At 50.6% G+C, this 20,009-nt stretch overlaps 1 protein-coding gene and 1 pseudogene across 3 annotated transcripts; one reads left to right on the top strand and one right to left on the bottom strand.

Annotated features, from left to right (window-relative positions):
• LOC100459414 (protein LSM14 homolog A-like) overlaps window positions 1–19,776 on the bottom strand; it is a 34,215-nt pseudogene extending 14,439 nt beyond the window's left edge.
• On the top strand, window positions 2,817–8,590 carry LOC129047398 (leukocyte immunoglobulin-like receptor subfamily A member 6). 3 transcript variants are annotated; one of them, XM_054538979.1, is made up of 8 exons: window positions 2,817–3,109; window positions 3,274–3,309; window positions 3,493–3,777; window positions 3,925–4,227; window positions 4,677–4,973; window positions 5,229–5,531; window positions 5,838–5,888; window positions 8,427–8,590. In XM_054538979.1, the coding sequence occupies exons 1-8, from the start codon at window positions 3,076–3,078 to the stop codon at window positions 8,561–8,563; spliced, it is 1,446 nt and encodes a 481-aa protein (XP_054394954.1). In that variant the 5' UTR covers window positions 2,817–3,075; the 3' UTR covers window positions 8,564–8,590. The 3 variants fall into 3 exon arrangements, with proteins under 3 accessions (XP_054394954.1, XP_054394956.1, XP_054394953.1); XM_054538981.1 differs by lacking the exons at window positions 5,838–5,888; window positions 8,427–8,590 and adding an exon at window positions 8,223–8,281; XM_054538978.1 differs by lacking the exon at window positions 8,427–8,590 and having other exon boundaries at window positions 5,838–6,079.
• Window positions 19,777–20,009: the final 233 nt, after the last annotated feature.

Below are 20,009 nucleotides of genomic sequence, written 5' to 3'. Positions count from 1 at the left end.
TCTCTCTCTCTCTGTCTCTCCGCCTCTCTCTGTCTGTCTCAATCCCTCTCTTTCTCTGTTATTATCGTGGTACCTGATAAAAGGACACTGAAAACGCCCTCCTTATTCCTCATAAGGCCACCGCCTGACCTGACGGGTCACGAATGCCCCAAGTCTCCTTGTGTTTTAGGATTTATCCACAGCTGACAGCTGACACTGCAATTTAGTCCTTTAATAATAACAAGGCCAGGTTGCAGTGAGCCAGGATCGCGCCATTGCACTCCAGCCTGGGCAACAAGAGCGAAATTCCATCTCAAAAGATTAATAATAATAAATAATTATAATAGTAATAATTGGGCCCAGCACAGAACTCTCTCCTCACAGTTAAACCCTTGTGCTTGTTTCTCCTGTATCTTCTGGTGCTGCTGTTTGCTCTTAAAACTCCAGTCCCGATGAGCTTGTCATTCATTCGAGGGTCATTTACATTTTCTCTGGTAATTTTAGGATTACTTTAAATTGATGCCTCATGGTTTTCACTTTACCATGATCGAGATATTCAATTTAGTTATAAACTGATGTTTTCTCTTCAGTTCTGTAAAAATTTCAACCATTAGCTCTTCATGCGTATCATGAACTAACATCCTTCTTCCTTCTTTCATTCTGAAACCGTGACAGACACGTTCTTTCTTCTCATTCGACTTCCTGTATGTATTAATATTTTCTATTGTTCAATTGCTGTTCTTTCCATGATACAGTCCGGAAAATTTCATGAATATTTTATCCCAATGTATATATTTATTATTTCAGCTGTCTTGTCCTGGATTAAATTATGTTTTTGATTCTGTTATGTTTAAATAGTAGGTATATACGGTTAGTAAATTACTTTTTTTTTTTTTTTGAGACACAGTTTCACTCCTGTTTTCCCAGCTGAAGTACAGGGGCGCAATCTCAGCACACAGCAGCCTCCACCTCCCAGGTTCAAGAGATTCTCCTGCCTCAGCCTCCTGAGTAGCTGGGATTACAGGCACTCACCACCACGCCCACATAATTTTTTGTATTTTTAGTAGAGATGGGGTTTCATCATGTTAGCCAGGCTGGTCTCGAACTCCTAGCCTCAAGTGATCTGCCCGCCTCTGCCTCCCAAAGTGCTGGGATTACAGGCATGAGCTACCACGCCCAGACATAAATTCCTTTTTAATGGTGTTAATTTAATATAGTTTTTCAGCTTCACGATGTCTGTCTAATGCATTTCAACAATTGTCTATTCTTTCCTCATACGGTTGTCATTACTGTGGGGTGTCCCCTGCCACACACCTGGCCTTCCATAAAGGGTTTCCCCCACGGCTGTCCAGGCATCAGCCTGATGAAGGGGATTGTTGCCGCTGCTCCTGCCCCACTCTCCCAAACTTAGCGTCAGCTCAAGATTGTGCCCAGCAGGGATGGGACCAACACCAGCCTCACACTCACCTGTGGGGCAGACGCCCATGTCAGACCACCGTGGGTTGAATCTGTTTCTCACACACAGGGGAGGGGCTGAGCGCTGACCATGGACTCCAGTGAGTGAGCAGAGACCCCCCAGCGCCTGTCCACACACACAGGGGAGGGGGAGCCACAGCTTCCAGCCTCACCCAGAGCCCTGACCCCTCCCTGCCTGGGAGGACCTGGGGTTCCTCTTCTGTCCCACACGGAGGTGGGAGCCTCCTCCTCCCTAATGACGCTCGGTGGTCCCAGACACCTGTGGCCACTCAGCATTGAGCTCTGCTCATTGAAGGGGATGCGTCTCAATGTGAGGAACTGTTCTTCCTCTTTCCGTGCCTGTAGCTGTGATGATCTGCATATTTCAGATGCATCACAAGGAGAATTTCATGGTATTTGGAGCCGATGTGGGCTCTTGAGTGGGGGCGTCAATCATCCTCCTCGACTGTGGAGCCCAACACCAGGATCCTCTCCCGTCCCCACCCTCCTGTCTGAACTGGTCTGGAAATTCACCATGGCTGAGCCTCCCATGTCCTGGGCACCACTGACCCCACAGCCACTGTGATGAGTGGAGCTCATGACAACAGGCTCAGAGGTGACATTCATGTCCAAGTTCACATAAACCTGGATGATAATCAGGAATTAAATACAAATCAGCTCCCCTCCCCCAGAATCAGATTACAGATTACAATGAAATATACATATATATATGTATCTTTATCCCCTCTATTTCTCCTTTTCAGACAGGATCTTGCTCTGTCGCCCAGGCTGGAAGGTCAAGGGGTGATCATAGCTCCCTGCAGCCTCTGCCTCCCAGGCCCAAGTGATCCTCCCACCTCAGCCTCCTGAGTAGCTGGGACAACATGCATGAGGCCTCCATGCCCAGCTCACTTTTTTCTTTTCTGTAGAGACAGGGTCACAGTATGTTGCCCAGGACTGTCTGAAGCTCCTGGCCTCAAGCCCACCTCCCGCCTCTGCCTCCTGAGATGCTGGGATTCCAGGCATGAGCCACCACGATAGACCCCGCATTTCTCCTCTGTGCTGACTGCCACACGCAGCTCAACCTGGGCTGCACAGCCAGGCGTCAGGTGCGTCTCTGCTGATCTGAGTCTGCCTGCAGCATGGACCTGGGTCTTCCCTGAAGCATCTCCAGGGCTGGAGAGACGACCGCCATGGTAAGGACCCCACAACGCTGAGCTGATGGACGGGCCGAAGGAGGGAGGGAGACCCCATGGGGAGGCTCTGAGAGGGAGGAGGAGCCCACGGTCACCCTCGCCTGAAAAGGGCTGACTCAGGAAGGCACCGGGTCTATTTGCTGCTGTGTCCCGGCTCTCGGTATGATGAAGACAGATCAGGCAGACAGTGGCGCGGGGGCAGGGATACCCCATTTCCCTCTGAAATGTCTGCAGACAGCCTGGTGCCTGCCCCCACTTCAGCCCGGGGGAAATGAGAGCCAGGTTCCCGGGGAGGGCAGTTCCTCTTCCTGTGGGCTGAGGATGAAACAACCCCATGACAAGAAGGACCCAGCCTCCCAGTGGCCACACCCTGTGTGTCTCTCTGTCCTGCCAGCACTGAGGGCTCATCCATCTGCAGAGCCCGGGGTCACCGGGAGGAGACGCCATGACCCCCGCCCTCACAGCTGTGCTCTGCCTCGGTGAGATTTCAAGATGGGGAGCGGGAGATCCGAGTCTTGGAGGGACCCCACCCCACACACAAGCCCTGGTCCATCAGGAGACCTCAAAAGCTCAGGAGGCACCAGGGCAGGGAGGGACTGCTCAGGCTTCAGGGGCAAATCCCTCACAGGGAACTCTCTTCCAGGGCTGAGTCTGGGCCCCAGGACCCACGTGCAGGCAGGTGAGTCTGTCACCAGCTGTCCCAGGTCCCTCCTCCTCACTAGGGACAAGGGCCACACATGGGCAGCTGGGGAAGGAGACAGCAGTTCTGGGTGACTGATGGGGATGACAGGGGGTCCTGGGGCTGGGAGATGCGATCTGAGTGTGCGGACGTCTTGGGATCCAGCCTCTGATTTCCTTCCAGGGCCCCTCCCCAAACCCACTCTCTGGGCTGAGCCAGGGTCTGTCATCATCCGGGGGAGACCCGTGACCATCTGGTGTCAGGGGAACCTGCAGGCCCAGGAGTACCGTCTGGATAAAGAGGGAAGCACAGAGCCCTGGGGCAGACAGAACCCACTGGAACCCAGGAACAAGGCCAGATTCTCCATCCCATCCATGACAGAGAACTATGCAGGGAGATACCGCTGTTACTATGTCAGCCCTGCAGGCTGGTCAGAGCCCAGCGACCCTCTGGAGCTGGTGGTGACAGGTGAGAGGACACTCAGGGGTCCCAGCCCCAGGCTCTGCCCTCAGCAAGGGGGTCAGCTCTCAGGGGTGTCTCCCTCTCACAGCCCAGCCCTGGGGATGATGTGGGAGGTGTGAGCCCCATTTAACACGGTGCCTCCTTCTCTCCTAGGAGTCTACAACAAACCCACCCTCTCAGCCCAGCCCAGCCCTGTGGTGACCTCAGGAGGGAACGTGACCCTCCGATGTGGCTCACAGGAGGGATATCACCGTTTTGTTCTGATGAAGGAAGGAGAACACCAGCTCCCCCAGACCCTGGACTCACAGCAGCTCCACAATGGGGGGTTCCAGGCCCTGTTCCCTGTGGGCCCCGTGAACCCCAGCCACAGGTGGACGTTCAGATGCTATTACTATTATAGGAACACCCCCCAGGTGTGGTCTTACGCCAGTGACCCCCTGGAGATTCTGGCCTCAGGTGAGGGAACCACGGCCTTCTCTAACACACTTTCGGGGCAGCTGACAGGTTGTGGGGAGTTTGGCTGGTGACCAAATCTGGAAAGGACCCAGAGTGATGTGTTGATGGACGGGCTGAAGGGGTGAGGGAGACCCCATGGGGAGGCTCTCACATGGGAGGAGGAGCCCTCCGCCACCCTCACCTGGAAGGGGAGGACTCAGGAAGGCATCGGTGTGTTTGCTGTGAGGTCCCGGCTCTCAGGGAGAGGAGGAAAGATCAGGCACAGTGGCCAGGGCCAGGGAGACCCCACTCCTCTGAAATGACTCCAAGACAGGCCCGGGTGAGAAGGAGGCCCTGGGCTCAGAGACTCAGAGTGTGAGAGACAGTGAGACCTGCAGGGCCCGGACAGGGGGAAGGAAGGGGTGTGGGAGGAACCAGCCCTCGGAGTCCCGACTCCTCTTTCCCTCCAGGCGTGTCTAGGAAGCCCTCCCTCCTGACGCTGCAGGGCCCTGTCCTGGCCCTTGGAGAGAACCTGACCCTCCAGTGTGGCTCTGATGTCGGCTACGACAGATTCACTCTGTACCAGAAGGGGCAACGTGACTTCCTCCAGCGCCCTGGCCGGCAGCCACAGGCTGGGCTCTCTCAGGCCAACTTCACCCTGGGCCCTGTGAGCCGCTCCCACGGGGGCCAGTACAGATGTTACGGTGCACACAACCTCTCCTCCGAGTGGTCGGCCCCCAGTGACCCCCTGGACATCCTGATCGCAGGTGAGGAGCCCAGCGGGTTCAGTCAGGGACCCAGGCTCTGCACAGGACCTGCCGGGGGAGCCCAGGTGGTGATGGCCGGGATGAGGGTTGGGGGGCCCAAGGGAGGGAGAGACAGAGAGAGACAGGGGATGGGTGGGGAGGGAGAGTCTCAGAGAAAACAGAGACAGAGAGACTGAGGGCCCCAGAGAGGGGCCTGGGGAGGTGTCAGCTCAGAACAAGTAGGGGCAGCCCCTCACCCATCCTTCTTCTCTCTAGGACAGTTCTATGACACGGTCTCCCTCTCGGTGCAGCCGGGCCCCACGGTGGCCTCAGGAGAGAACGTGACCCTGCTGTGTCAGTCATGGTGGCAGTTTGACACTTTCCTTCTGACCAAAAAAGGGGCAGCCCATCCCCCACTGCGTCTGAGATCAAAGTACCGAGCTCATAAGTACCAGGCTGAATTCCCCATGAGTCCTGTGATGTCAGCCCACGCGGGGACCTACAGGTGCTACGGCTCACTCAGCTCCAACCCCCACCTGCTGTCTTTCCCCAGTGACCCCCTGGAGCTCGTGGTCTCAGGTGAGGGCCCCGACCCTGTCCTCTCTGAGCTCAAACCTCAGCTCTGGCCCTGCCCCGAGCAGAGCTCTCGGCTGGGATGGAGTGAGGGAGGCTTAGCCAGATGGGACCCACCCCTCAGAGTGGAGGGGCCAACAGGGTTCTCCTAGGCATGGCCACCTGTTCTGCCCTGCCTGGCATGCAGAAGGTACCAGGTGGGCAGAGAAATGGTTCCAGGGAATCCACTGGGCAGACGCAGGAGAGTGGGAGTGGAAGGGTGCCCTCCATGGACAGCCCCAGCCCCTCACCCGCCTCCTGTGCTCCTTCCAGGACCCTCTGGAGGCTCCAGCCCCCAACCCACAGGGCCGCCCTCCACATCTGGTGAGTCAATGAGGCCTCTTGGGGAGCGCGGCCTCCCCCAGGGCAGTCTGAGTCTCCCTAAGGATCGCATTCCCCTCCCCTCAAGGACGGGCTTGTGTCCCAGGGGCTCTGAGGCTGGGCTGGTGAGGGGCGGAGGTTCGAGGCAGAGGGAGATGTTGGGGCCCAGCCTGGGGAAGGAGGAGCCAGGCTGATGTGGGGAGCAAGACAGCCCCAGCCTTCACCTCCCTGTCCTGACCCAGGAGGTCCTGAGGACCAGCCCCTCAACCCCCCAGGGTCAGGCCAGTGATTCCCTAGAGCTCATGGTTTCCGGTGAGGGCCCTGACCCTGTCCTCTCTGAGCTCAAAGGCTCAGCTCAGGCTCTGCACCCAGGAGAGCTCTGGGACACTAGAAAAGAAGGGAGTGAAGGGGGAGAATCCAGCCCATGGGAGGGAGGAAATAGACAGGGACCTCCCACCCATGGCTCCCACCCCTGTAGTCCCAGTAGGGTAAAGAGCAGGGAGGGCTGGGAGGAGACGGGGGTGAACCTTGGAGGAGACGAGATTAGACTGAGGATGGAAGACGGAGGCCCCACCCGCTCCCCTCCTGATATCTCCACCTCAGAATCAGAGCTTCTGGGTCCCAACCCCCAACAGACGCCCTCCTGCAGAGAGAAGCATCCAGGCTGCGGTGCCACCTGCCCCCCACCTTTTCTCCCCGGCAGCTCCCCAGCACTCAGCGCACACCTCAGCCTCACAGGGACCCGCACCTGTTCCCGCAGCAGCTCAGGGACTGTGCACCGCTCCTCTTCTGCACCGTTGACCACATTTTTTATTTGGGTTTTTTAAATCTCATATTGGCCTTTTTGTCCAAGCTGGTGAGAGTAGATTTGCAGCATCACCTATTTTTATTCTCACCCGGTTTTGTAACAGCCCTGATCTCACGTGCTCCCTGAGGTTTTGTAAACCTCGGGTAGAAATGTGGAGACTTCCTTCGTTCTGGATATTTGCTATGGAGGGGGTAGGGCTTATGTTTTCAGAAAAAGTCAAATGGCTGGTACTACTCCTTGAAACCCTACAGCACTTTCCAGATCTCAGACTTCTCAGAGGGAGGGGGAGAGAGACAGAGACAGAGAGACAGAGACAGAGAGAGATGCTGGGGCCGCCCTTTCCTGGCCGGTTCATCCTGGCCTATTCTGAATCCACCAAGGCCCCGAAGCTCAGCTCCCCTCCTCCTCTGCCTCCCCCTCCACCCCACAGACAAGCAGCCATTCCTTTCTGAAGAACAGGCTGAGACCTTTCTGGGACCTGCTCTTTCTGGAGCCTCTGATGCTCCCTGTCTGGGTCTCCACGCGCCTCCTTCCTGGACCTTTTTCCTATTGAGGAATCAGCTTCAATGTCACCTCCAAGTGTGACCTTCACTGACGACACAGCTCAGCCCACACCTGACTGTGTCTCATCTATGTCAAGTAATTAACCAACCTACACCGTGCGGCTCAACTCCTTCTCTCTCTCTTTCACCACGTCTGCACATACACATATGTGTGTCACACTGACATCTTATGTGACATTAAAACCTAGTTATCTGTATATGTATACAGATAATATATACTCACACATAAATATAGATCTCTATCTATATATCTAAAACTATCCCGATGACTGGTAAATTTCCACTGCTGTGGTTTCAGATGTTTGTTATTTGTCTCCTCAGCTAAATCCACACTTCAAGAAAGCAGAGCTAGTTATGGCCCACTATATATATCAAACAGATATATATTTGTGTTTTTCTTTTTCTGTGTGTGTATCACATTCTACCTGTTGCTGCTTATATGAATAATTAGCTACCTAGAGATTAAATGGAAGATGAAATCCCAGGGGTAATGGCTGAGCTGAAGTGAAAGGGAGGCAGCCCCAGACTTTCACCCCTTTGTGCTTCTGACATTGAGGCTCCCCTGATGACTAACCCCTCATCCAGGGAGCCTGGGTCCTCAGCTGGTGGATCCGCGAAACTCTCATCTCCGGGGGAATTGGCTCATGTGCGCCTGTGTCCCAGGCTGCACAGAGAGCACACAGGGCTCAGTGACCTCTGTACTGGGGACCACTTTCCTTGCAGATCCTGAGCTCTCGGGGTGCAGGAAAACTCTCCCCCAGATGACTCAGGAGCAATGTTTAAATTCACAGAACACAGGAAAACTGAAATAGTTTCATGAGGAGACTGGAGGGAGCCCTGCTGCAGGAGAGGGAGGGTTTATTGAGGAACTCTATAAAAGTCATGTCATGAGGCCTGGAAGAATAAGAACGCAGAGCCCAGGGGAGAGGCTGGCTCAGGGATCTCCCCTTCTGTTTTCATTCTCAGGAGGAGCTGAGACCCTCAGCCCATCACAAAACAAGTCAGACTCCAAGGCTGATGAGTGAGGAGATGCTCTCAGTTATGGGGCGGGCACAGAGGATCAGTGTCTGTCAACACGGGATGGGGGGAGTGTCCTGGGGTGGGATCCAGGGGTCCTGGATGATGTTGATCTGCCCTGACCTCTGAGACCTCTTCTTCTACCGTCCCCAGCCTCACACCCCCAGGATCACACAGTGGAGAATCTCATCCGCATGGGCATGGCTGGCTTGGTCCTGGTGGTCCTCGGGATTCTGTTATTTGAGGCTCAGCACAGCCAGAGAAGCCCCCAAGATGCAGCCGGGAGGTGAACAGCAGAAAAGACAATGCACCCTTCAGCATGCTGGAGCCTCAAGGACAGATCTGATGATCCCAGGAGGTTCTGGAAGAAAATCTACAGCCTATGCTTTCTGGACTATCTGTCGATCATTCCTGAAGAGAGGGATCAATGTTGAGGTATTCATTCCGCATGATGAAAATGACAATATCAAATGTCAGAGCTAGTAGGGCTCACTTAGAAATCCAATACATCCGTGGTAGGACTGCAAATTACTTCAATCAGTTTGGGGAGAATATCAGAAGTACCTAATTAAAAAGAAGAGACACACAGCTATGAATATGAAGTACAGAACCTAGAGGAAAATGTGTTCATATGGTGAGGTCTCATTCACAACAACATGGACAGGACTGGTGCTCATATTACACTACAGCCGTAAAACCACAAAATACATCTAAAACAAAAGAAACAAGTGTGGTTCAGTCCACCAAGGGATACTATGAGGACATGCAGAGGCACGGATGAAATCTACAAAGAGCAATGCAAACCAACCTTCGATCGTGATGTTGAGTAAAGAAACAAGAGTATAAAAAGAAGGCATGCACAGCTATTTCAGCACATGAAGCTCAAAAGGAGGCAGCATTTATTTTATGGGGAGGCAAACTCAAAATAGACCCCATAAATAAAGGAAGTAGATAACTCCATGTAATCCAAACTAGTGGTTGCATATCAGGAAATACTGGACGGTTCTGTTCAACATGGAAACCACAAGGGCCGCTGGATGCGGGCACTGAACGCTGACTTTCATTTGGTGACCCACAATCCACTTCGAATTATTGGTAAATAGCACACTTTTAATTTGATAGAGAATAATCATACATGTTTCTTGGGAGCATGTGATAATCTGATTCATCCATGCAATGTGTAATGATCCAATGAAGGTTCCCAGGACATCCATCACCCTGAACATGTGTTATTAGGATTATTATTTTAAGACAGAGTCTTGCACTGTCGCCCAGCTGGTGTGCAGTGGCAGGATCTTGGCTCACTGCAACCTCTGCCTCCTGGGTTCAAGCGGTTTTCCTTTCTCAGCCTCCTGAGTAGCTAGGATTACAGGCATACACCACCACGCCTAGCTAATTTGTGTATTTTTATTTGAGACGGGGTTTTACCATGTTGCTCTGGCTGGTCTCGAACTCCTGACCTCAGGTGATCCACCAGCATCGGCTTTCCATAATGCTGGGATTACAGGCGTGAGCCACTAGACCTGGCCAACTTTTATAGTTTCTGTGCTGGGAACATTCCAAATCATTTCTCGCTCACGTGGAAAATACAATAATTTGTTGCTAACTGTGGCCACCCTACTGAGCTCTCAGGCCCTGGAACTCACTCCTTCTCTACACCTGTATTTCTGCACCCGTCCACCAACCTCTCTCCATCCCCCTCCTCCACACTCCCTTGCCAGCCTCTGTTGACTACCATTCTACTCTCTGCCATCACGAGGCCCACTTTTGTAGCTCCCGCGTGAGTGAGAACATGCAATGTTCCTCTTTCTGGGCCTGGCTTATTTCACTGAACATAATGTCCTCCAGATTCATCTGTGTTGCTGAACGTGGTACAATTTCCTTCTTTTTATGCCTGAATATTATTTCATTGTGTATATAGACCACATGTTCCTTATCCATTCACTCATTGATGGACATAGGTCGATTCCATATCTTGGCTATTGTGAATACTGCGGCAATAAACATGGCGATGCAGACACCTCTTTGATATACTGATGTTCTTTCTTTTGGAAATATACCCAACTGTGCAATTACTGGATGGTATAGTTGTTCTAGTTTCAGTTTCTTGAGGAACCTCCATACTGTTTTCCATATTGGCTGCACCAACTTACGTTCCCACCAAGGTACAAGGGTTTCTTTTCTCCATATCCTTCACAGCATCTGTTAATTTTTGTCTTAGAGATAACAGCCATTTTAACCAGGCAATGGCATATCTCTTCGTACCCATCTATCTTTATTTGTCATGCCATTTAGGGAGCTGAGATTGAAGTGTGGTGGTGAAAGCCACAGGCTGCACTGGCCACTAAATGGCAAACAAGGTGGCTCTTGATCTGTCAGAGCAATGATCTCACAGGTTGACTTTGTGTTTCATTCACAACATGACTCCCACCAGCCTGATCAGCCTCACCTAAGTCCAGGCAGGCAATGAGCCACTACCCAGGTAAGAATGGGCCTCAGAAGAGGAAACACCTTGTGCAGTACTACATGACATGCAACTGACATGTTTAAGTGGCCATATAACTTTCTGATTTCATTATGTTGAAACCACCAGAACTGGGATGAAGGACACCAACATGGCCTTGGGGTTATTTCAGACATGAGGTTCAACCCAATCAGGTGGTGTTTTAGGGACCACACAGGACTTGGTTCCACATGTGACAATACTCCATGTGCCTTGTCACCTCCTGGACTCCTCTGAAGTGGAAATCAGAGAAAGGTGTTTGTGTGCAGCTGCTGCTCATTCCGGATTCCATTCCTAGATGGGAACTTACATGATGCTTGACCCTGAAGAACAGAACTGGCTGAAAAAGAATTCAGTAAGGAAATCCCATTTAGAATAGCCACAAACAATAAAAGACCTGCTAATAAATTTAACTCACATGGCAAAAAACCTCTACAAATAAAATTATGAAGCTCTGATAAAAAAAATTAAAGAGGACATGAAAAAACTGGAAAGATACCTCATGTTTATACATTCAAAGAATAAATATTTACTAAAAGGACCATCGTACCCAAAGCAATCTACAGATTCATTGTAATTCCTGTCAACGTGCAAGAGTCATTCCTCACCGAAATATTTAAAAATTCTAAAATTCATATACAGCCAAAAGATACCCAAAATAGCCAACACAATGTAGAGAAAAAAAGGACAAAGCTGGAGACATCACACTACCTCACTTCAAAATACACTACAAAGCTATAGTAACCAAAACAGCAAAGCACTGGCTGAAAAACAAACACATAGACAATGGAACAGAGTGAAGAACCTAGAAATAAATCCACAAATTGACAGCCAACTAATTATCAACAAACATGCCAAGAAAATATATTGGGAAAAGGACAGTTTCTTCAATAAATGCTTCTAGCATAACTGGATATCCATATGCAGAAAAACAAAACTCAACCTCTGCCTCTCACGATATACAAAATCTACTCAAGACAGAATAAGACCTAAAGTAAGACCTGAAACTATGAAACTATAGAAGAAAACACAGAGGAAACACTTCAAGACATTCGTCTAAGCAAACATTCTATCAATAAAACCTAAAAGCATAGGAAACAAATGCAAAAATAGACAAATGGGGATATCAAACTAAAAAGCTTCTGCAGAGCTCAGGAAACAACCAATAGTGTCATGACCTACAGAAGCAGGGAGAAACGTTTGTTACCTATTCTTGTAACAAGGGTTTGATCATCAGAATATATGAGGAACTCAAACAGCTCAGAGGCTTTGATGGAGAAATGAAGAGAAGGTGCTGCTACGTAGAGAAATAAAGAAGTCAGAAGGAGGAAGTTTGGGAGGAACAAACTGCACTTTCCAGGTACTGGGAGGTTCTGCTTCTCTCTCTGACTCAGTTAACTGTCTTAAACACACTTTCTTCCGTCTCCTCCCCCATGGGGTCATTGCTCCTGTGATGGCCCTATTGGTTCCCCTTGTCAACCAAGTCACAGAATGGAAGAGCTTTCATTTCCTCAGCATCTTCCTCTTCACACACGATGAACAAATCCACACCATTCTACCCCAGAGTGCTTCTTATCAATGTCTCCTTTCCAACGCTACAGTCCAAGCTTAGCTGCTTTCCTCAGCTTAACACTTCATGAATTGTGGCAGCATAACTCCAATCCATGCCTCTATCTCTGGGCTGGTTTCCCATTAATACTGCAGAAGCCCCCATTCTGTGTGATGAGACACAGTGACACACCAGACACCCACTCCAGCCTGGCCCCTGGAGGATTTGAATTGAGATCGGAACTCTGCAGAGTGGCCCAGGAACGTGGTTTCACACATCCTTCTGTAGGAAATCCATAACCACTATCACCAAGTGGTCATTTCCAGCATCTCAGGGTGTAGGGGATGCCGGCTGGTCCCTGCAGTGGCAGATCCTGTGGCAACTCTATGGAGATCTTATGAAGAACCTATGGAGGTCCTGTGAAGATCCTATGGAGATGCTATGGAGGTCCTATGGAGATCCTATGAAGATCCCATGCAGCTCCCGTGGAGGTCCTATGGAGAACCTATGGAAGTCCTGTGGATGTCTTATGGAGATACTATGAAGGTCTCATGGAGGTCCCGTGGAGGTCCTGTGGAGGCCCTGTGAAGATCCTATGGGGAACCTATGGAAGTCCTGTGGATGTCTTATGGAGATACTATGAAGATCCCATGGAGGTCCTGTGGAGGCCCTGTGAAGATCCTATGGGGAACCTATGGAAGTCCTGTGGATGTCTTATAGAGATAATATGAAGATCCCATGGAGGTCCCGTGGAGGTCCTATGGAGTCCCTGTGAAGATCCTATGGAGATGCTATGGAGGTCCTATGGAGATCCTATGAAGATCCCATGCAGGTCCCGTGGAGGTCCTATGGAGGCCCTGTGAAGATGCTATGGAGAACCTATGGAGGTCCTGAGGATGTCTTATGGAGATACTATGAAGATCCCATGCAGGTCCCGTGGAGGTCCTATGGAGGCCCTAAGAAGATGCTATGGAGAACCTATGGAGGTCCTGAGGAGGTCCTATGGAGAACCTATGGAGGTCCTATGACAGTCCTATGGAGATCCTATGGAGGTGCCATGGAGGTCCTATTGAGATTCTACGGAGGTCCTGTGGAGAACCTATGGAGGTCCTATGGAGGTCCTGTGGCAGTCCCATGGAGATTCTATAGAGGTCTTGCTGATTCTATGGAGATTCTAGCACTTTTCCATGCATGACGTTAGGAAATAGACATGGGGTTTCAGGATAGGAAGTCTAAGGCCAGCACTATGTTTTCTGAGGAAACTCAAAGTAAATAGTTTCTTGTTCCAGAAGAAGCCCAAATTTTTTTTTTTTTTTCTGGAGGCAGAGTCTCGCTCTGTCGCCCAGGCTGGAGTGCAGTGGTGCCATCTCGGCTCACTGAAAGCTCCGCCTCCTGGGTTCATGCCATTCTCCTGTTTCAGCCTCCCGAGTAGCTGGGACTACAGGTGCCCGCCACCACGCCCAGCTAATTTTTTCGGTATTTTTTTAGTAGAGACGGGGTTTCACCGTGTTAGCCAGGATGGTCTCGATTTCCTGACCTCGTGATCCACCAGCCTCGGCCTCCCAAAGTGCTGGGATTACAGGCGTGAGACACCACGCCCGGACAAGAAGCCCAAATTGTATATGGCTGCTAGGGACACATCTTCTTCGCAAACGATGGAACAAACTTCACACACTTCTTCACACACTTCTTCCTCAGTAAGGCACAGAGACACGAGCAGAAAGAAAGCCTGTCAAGGAAAACAAAGCCTATGACTGGCAGCCAGCCAGGCAGACGCACATACAACACAGACACACACACACACACACACATACACACACAGAGTCAGGATCCTACAGATAAAACTGTGATGAAGACAGACACCAGCAGACATGCAAAGTACTCCTCGGTACAAAGGAAAAGAATACTTTGTTCCTGCCCTGTACATAGTATAAGCATGTCTTGTGCACGACAATCAAAAACTCTCTCTCCAGATGTCTACAAGAAACTGTCCCTCTCAGCCCAGCTGTGCCCCCTAGTGAGTAAGGTTGGAGAGCACGTGACGTTGTTCTGCAGCGATGGAAGCTCATTTGACCTGTGCCCTCTAACCAGGAAGGTGAGGCCCCTGGACGCTGGCTCACTGGGGTGCAGAGACAGAGTGGGGCATTCAGGCCAGCTTCCCTCTGGGTCTTGGGGCTGCTGATGGGACCTATAGATGCTGCAGCTCTCTGTCCATGGCTCTGCCTGTGAGTGCCCAGTCCTGAGTGACCCACTGCAACTGTTATGGGGGAAGCCCATGCCTGCTGCATGCCTTGCGAAACACTAAATCATGGAGCCATGTCTAAGGGACAGTCTGCTGGAGACATGGGGATGTTAGGGATCCTGGATGCCCAAGACCATGGGAACCCACCTCCTGCATCAGCACGACCCAGATGTGAGACATGGAGTCAAAAGAGATCATTTTGGAGCTTTAAGATTGGACTGCCCCGCTGGATTTGAGGCTAGCATAGGCCCTGTAGGCCCTTTGTTTTGGCCAAATTCTCCCATTTGGAACAGCTGTATTTACCCAATACCTGTACCCCTATTGTATCTAGGAAGTAACTAGCTTGCTTTTGGTTTTACAGGCTCATAGGCAGAAGGGATGTGCTGTTATCTTCCAATTCACCTGCCTCAGTCTCCCAAAGTGCTGGGATTACAGGTGGGAGCCACCGAGCCCCGCCTTGACAGTCACATTTTGATTATGCATCCGCCAATTGCTAAACATTGCGGTCGTTTTCACTATTTACCTATTATGAAAAGTGACACAAAACAACACACATTTTATATGATTCCATTTATATGAAATGTCCAGAGTATGCAAATCCATAGAAACAGAACGTATATTCCTGATTCTTAAGCTGAGGGATGAGGAGAATTTGGACGATGACTCAGGGGCTTTCTTTCTCAGGTCATGGAAATGATCGGGAATTAGATACAGGTAGTGATTGCCCAAAAAACACTGATTTCTACACCTTAAAATGGTGTGAATTCTATCCTGTAAGTAAATCAATAAACACATACCTTACCTATATCCAGGTCTCTGCCCAGACTTTGGGAAGCTGGAGACTTTCGCCACAGCCCTAACAGAGAGGAAAACTCAGATCGGCTCCATCGTGGAAGCTTCTCCTGAGACCATCAGAAACCTGAGTTCTAGGAGCAGCTGAGCAACCTGAATGCCAAAGAGGGGGGCGTGTCATGACTGGTTCCACGGAGACAGAACCCACAAGGGTGGGAGGCTGCTGTACACACTGAGAGGGGGACGTCAGTTAACAGTGAATGCGGGAGCCAGTGTTTTCTGGTTCTCCAGAGATCAAGATACACCTGGGGACCTAAAACAGAGGGGCACCGTGCACTCACCCACAGGTTCGTTCCCATGGGTCTCAACTCAGCATTCACAAGACTGATTGGGAGCAAGGTGGAGACCCCACATTAGTGATCAGACAGAAAAGAGCTTCCACTGTGCATGGCCTGACATCTCATTTCCCATCCAAGTGCTTCTCTCACATGGAGGAAAAGACATAAGCCATGGGAAGAGGCTCAGATAATTCTGCCCACCTCAGATCCCAGGTAATGACTCATTGTGGCCGGAAGAGGGTGGATCATAACATCCCTCTACCCTAGGAGGAGTGCAGAGAACAAATCCTGGACCATGATCCTAGACAAATACCATTGGAGATATGCAAATTGGGAATAGGGACAGAAAACCCGTCCCCACCAAACAAACCTACCCAATAGAATGCAGCTGCCATGAGAAGCGGGGACAGAAACACGGAGACAGCCCCACCCTCAAGGCCCAGGCACACAGAAACTGCCCGAGACTGAGGCTAGAGGAGGACAGGAGAAAAGTCTGCTCTCGACCAGGAGCCTCTCCTGAGAAGCAAGCAGGAGCACCCACAGCTGGGGTTAGGGGACCAAAGTATCCGCTGATGACTTGGTTAATGCAGTGAGCGTCAGCCAGCTCTGTGTCGGCAGCCCCAGTGCATGCTGGAAGGGCCCATGAGTGTGGTGGCCATGGAGCAAGAAAAAAAGGACATGCTGCCAGGCGCGGTGGCTCACGCCTGTATTCCCAGCACTTTGGGAGGCCAAGGTGGGCGGATTATCTGAGGTCAGGAGTTCAAGACCAGCCTGGCCAATATGGTGAAACCCCGTCCCTACTGAAAATACAAAAATTAGCCAGGTGTGGTGGAAGGCGCCTGTAATCCCAGCTACTCCAGAGGCTGAGGTAGGTGAATCAGGGGACAGAGGTTGCAGTGAGCCAAGATCGCACCACCGCACTCCAGCCTGGGCGACAGAGTGAGACTCCATCTCAAAAAAAAAAGAAAAGAAAGGAATCAAAGAAAAAAGGATATGCATGGAACCAACACCAGCGACTCCCTCTTACCAAGGACCAAGTAGCCACCACTGTCGCTGAGAGTCTCACCCGTGACCAGCAGAGCGTTCTGGATGTGATGCCTTTGACTGGACCAGCGAGTCATCTGGTGGCCGCTTGACGACACGGCGCACATTCCACCAGGAGGGGGCAGCAAATCCTCCTGACCCGGATGGACGCTGGCGCGGAGATGGGTTCCTCAGCACCACAGACCGGGATGGACTGTGGCTCTCCGCCAGGAATCAGAGGCTCTCACCTGTTTAAATGGAGCATCTCATGACTTAATCTCAGATCGAGGGACCTACACGCCCATGAAATCAGTGGGGCAATGAGAACAGGGCCACGCGATATCCTGGGGGTGACCTGAGATAGGATGCGTGCCATGTAGTGGTTGGGTGCTGCTGGGGCTGACAGAGCATTGGAATGGCCTCTTATAGTAGATGCAAGAAACGGTTTGTGGATGAGACTCTGCACTTTAGGTGCCCTCTGATGGTGTAACAGACATAGATATAAAACAGAGATATAGATAGCTGTAGACAATATACATATTCATATGAACGAACGCTAAATGATGCTATGTCTTTTCCTTCTAATATTTTTGTTCTTATTTTTCTATAATGGGCTCTGCAAATGAAAATGCTATGTCTTTTCAGAGGTAGAACACACGGCCTGGGAAAGGAAAGGAGCGCATCATCAACAGCACCCATCACCACCCTTCCAGGTGACCCACTGGGGAGATAAGCACATCCATGGCCTGCAGTTTTAGGTGATTTGGGGTTAGATGATCTGCCTGGTGGGAAATTACTACCAGGGAAGAAAATAAGGGTTACCCTATGCCAAAAGTGATCACTTTGCCCTTTTCTTTTTTTTTTTTTTTTTTTGGCTAACTTTAGAATATTTATTTTTTAAAAAATTAGTTGCTTTTTATACAACTTTACAAAGTTTTTAATGTTTCTTTGGCAATGAAATATAATGGAATTTTACAACTATATAAAAAAGTTACGTTTGCCTAAGAAACAGTATTTACCGTGTGTACATAGTTGACTGACAAAATTCTCTACCATCCAGCACCCTAGTTGACGAAATAAGCTACTTCATATTACAGGATTCCCCAAAAGAAAGGAGGAGAAAGATATACACACACACACACACACACACACACACACACATCGTCCTTGGCTCAGAACACAGTATCATGGCCTTATCTGCAGGCAACCTGCAATTACCAACTACAAGTCAGTGATTAAAAAAAAAAAAAAAGACTTTCAGTGATGACACAATACTTATAAGTCCCACTGAAGTACTGCTTTAGTTTAACTATACATAAGAAATTATTTAACCTTCTGCTATTCCAAATATATTTAATCCTCATGTCTTAAGCCTTCCTCCCCCAAAAACTAACTGCATTTTATCTCTGAAATTAAACGGAAAACAAACAAAAAACAAAAACCCAGTGCTGATGGCAAACGTACAGCGAATTCACTTCTTCGTTCTCCACAGAGACTGAAATCAATTTCCAGGACCATGAAGAGCTAGAAATTCACCTATTTTCAGAGACTTGTTTGTAGACTATGCAGCAGCTCTCTTGTCTTTCTTTCAAAAAGCAGTACTATCAATTCAGACTTTTTAGGGGCCAAAGCTGTGCTTTTCCTATATTCAAAATCTGCAAACTCCCGGCCCCTGGAACCTCCTCTGAATCCACCGCGAAATCCTCAAGGGGTGGTCAAGGTACCACCTCTGCCACCACCACGCCCTCTGCCACCACGGAAACCAAGACCTCCTCTGCCTCTGTATCCCCCACGGCCACGGTTTGGACAAAGTGGGATTCCAAATGTTTCAGCATTTAATCTTCTTCCTTCAGCCCAGGTTGGTCTCCGCTCTCTATTGTCATCACAAGAAATATTATCAAAGAAGGATTTAGTTTGGTCATAATAGCAATTAGGTCCAAGTGGATCTTCTTCATCAGCATGTCCTTCACTGTTTTGGGTATCAACTCCTGAGTCTCCTTTATCTTCACCATTTACAGGCTTCTCTTGTTTCTCAAGTTTATCTTCTTTTAATTTAAGTTTATTATGAAACTCTCTGCCCATCTCTTCCTTGCTGAATTGTGCATTTGCACTTTCAAAGTCAAAGTCTTTCTCAAATTTCATTGGCCCATCTCGCCAAATACCAAATCCTCCCCTGCACCCCGACGACCCCCACGCCCTCTCCTTGGCGCTGAAGGAGCACCTGGAGCTACTTGTCTCTTGTTATCATTTCTGAATTGCTCATTTTCTGGCCTTGGAACGTTGTGTGCTTCAGCTCACCTCTGCTCCTGATTCTCTATTGCTTTTTGGCTGGTAGATGGCAAAGGCCTGGTTGATACAGGACTCCTTCTCCCAACAGGTGCTGGAGCAGGTCAGTGGGCCCAGGCGGTCTGCACTCCTTTTTCCATGGTTGGGCTTCTTCTCAAAGGGTCGAACTGAGCACTTGAACGACCCTGAGATAATTGTGTTTTTAGAGATCTTGTATCCTGTGTAAAAGCAGAACCAACCGCAATACGTTGGGGCAAGGTACTAACTACTGTCTGATATTTCTGTTCCAAAGGAGGTCAAAGAGCTTCCAGCAACACCAACAGCACCAAACTGCTGCCCCACTAAGGAACTTGGACTCAACTAGCTGGATGTGGGCATCCTGCCGAAAGGCCCATAAGAACCCATGGACTGGAATGAAGAAGTCCATGGGGCTAGGGGGAACTGAACGATAGCTGGGTCTTGAGGCCAAGAACACCGTGGTTTTGGTGGCTCGCAAACAGTGAGGTGTTTCATGTGACTCCCACGGAATATAATGTATTCAAAGACTCCATCTCGAGGCGGTATTGGACCATCTGTCGGTCTGTCTTCTGGACCAAAGGATCGAACTTTGGCGAGGGCTGCCGTGGAGTGTTCGGTGTCGACGGTGTAGAGGATGCCCTCGTGGCGGATCTCCACCTTGGACAGGAGGCTGATGCTTGCTGATGTCAAAGGTGCCCCCGCTCATGGCGCCGGCGCCGCCGCCGCCGCTCCGGGCCGCCCACAGGGAGGCAGATCCCAAGCCGCTGCCGCCCGCTCCGCACGCCCCCTCCGCACGCCCGCCCCGCACGCCCGCCCCGCACGCCCGCCCCGCACCCCCCCTCCGCACGCCCCCTCCGCACGCCCCCTCCGCACGCCCGCTCCGCACGCCCGCTCCGCACGCCCGCTCCGCACGCCCCCGCCGCACGCCCGCCCCGCACGCCCCCGTCCGCACGCCCCCTCCGCACGCCCCCTCCGCACGCCCGCT

Source organism: Pongo abelii, chromosome 20, assembly GCF_028885655.2.
Source record: "Pongo abelii isolate AG06213 chromosome 20, NHGRI_mPonAbe1-v2.0_pri, whole genome shotgun sequence".
In the NCBI taxonomy this organism is placed as follows: Eukaryota; Metazoa; Chordata; class Mammalia; order Primates; family Hominidae; genus Pongo; species Pongo abelii.
The sequence above is the reverse complement of the archived record's forward strand: the minus strand, read 5'-3'. Positions and strand labels throughout refer to the sequence as shown.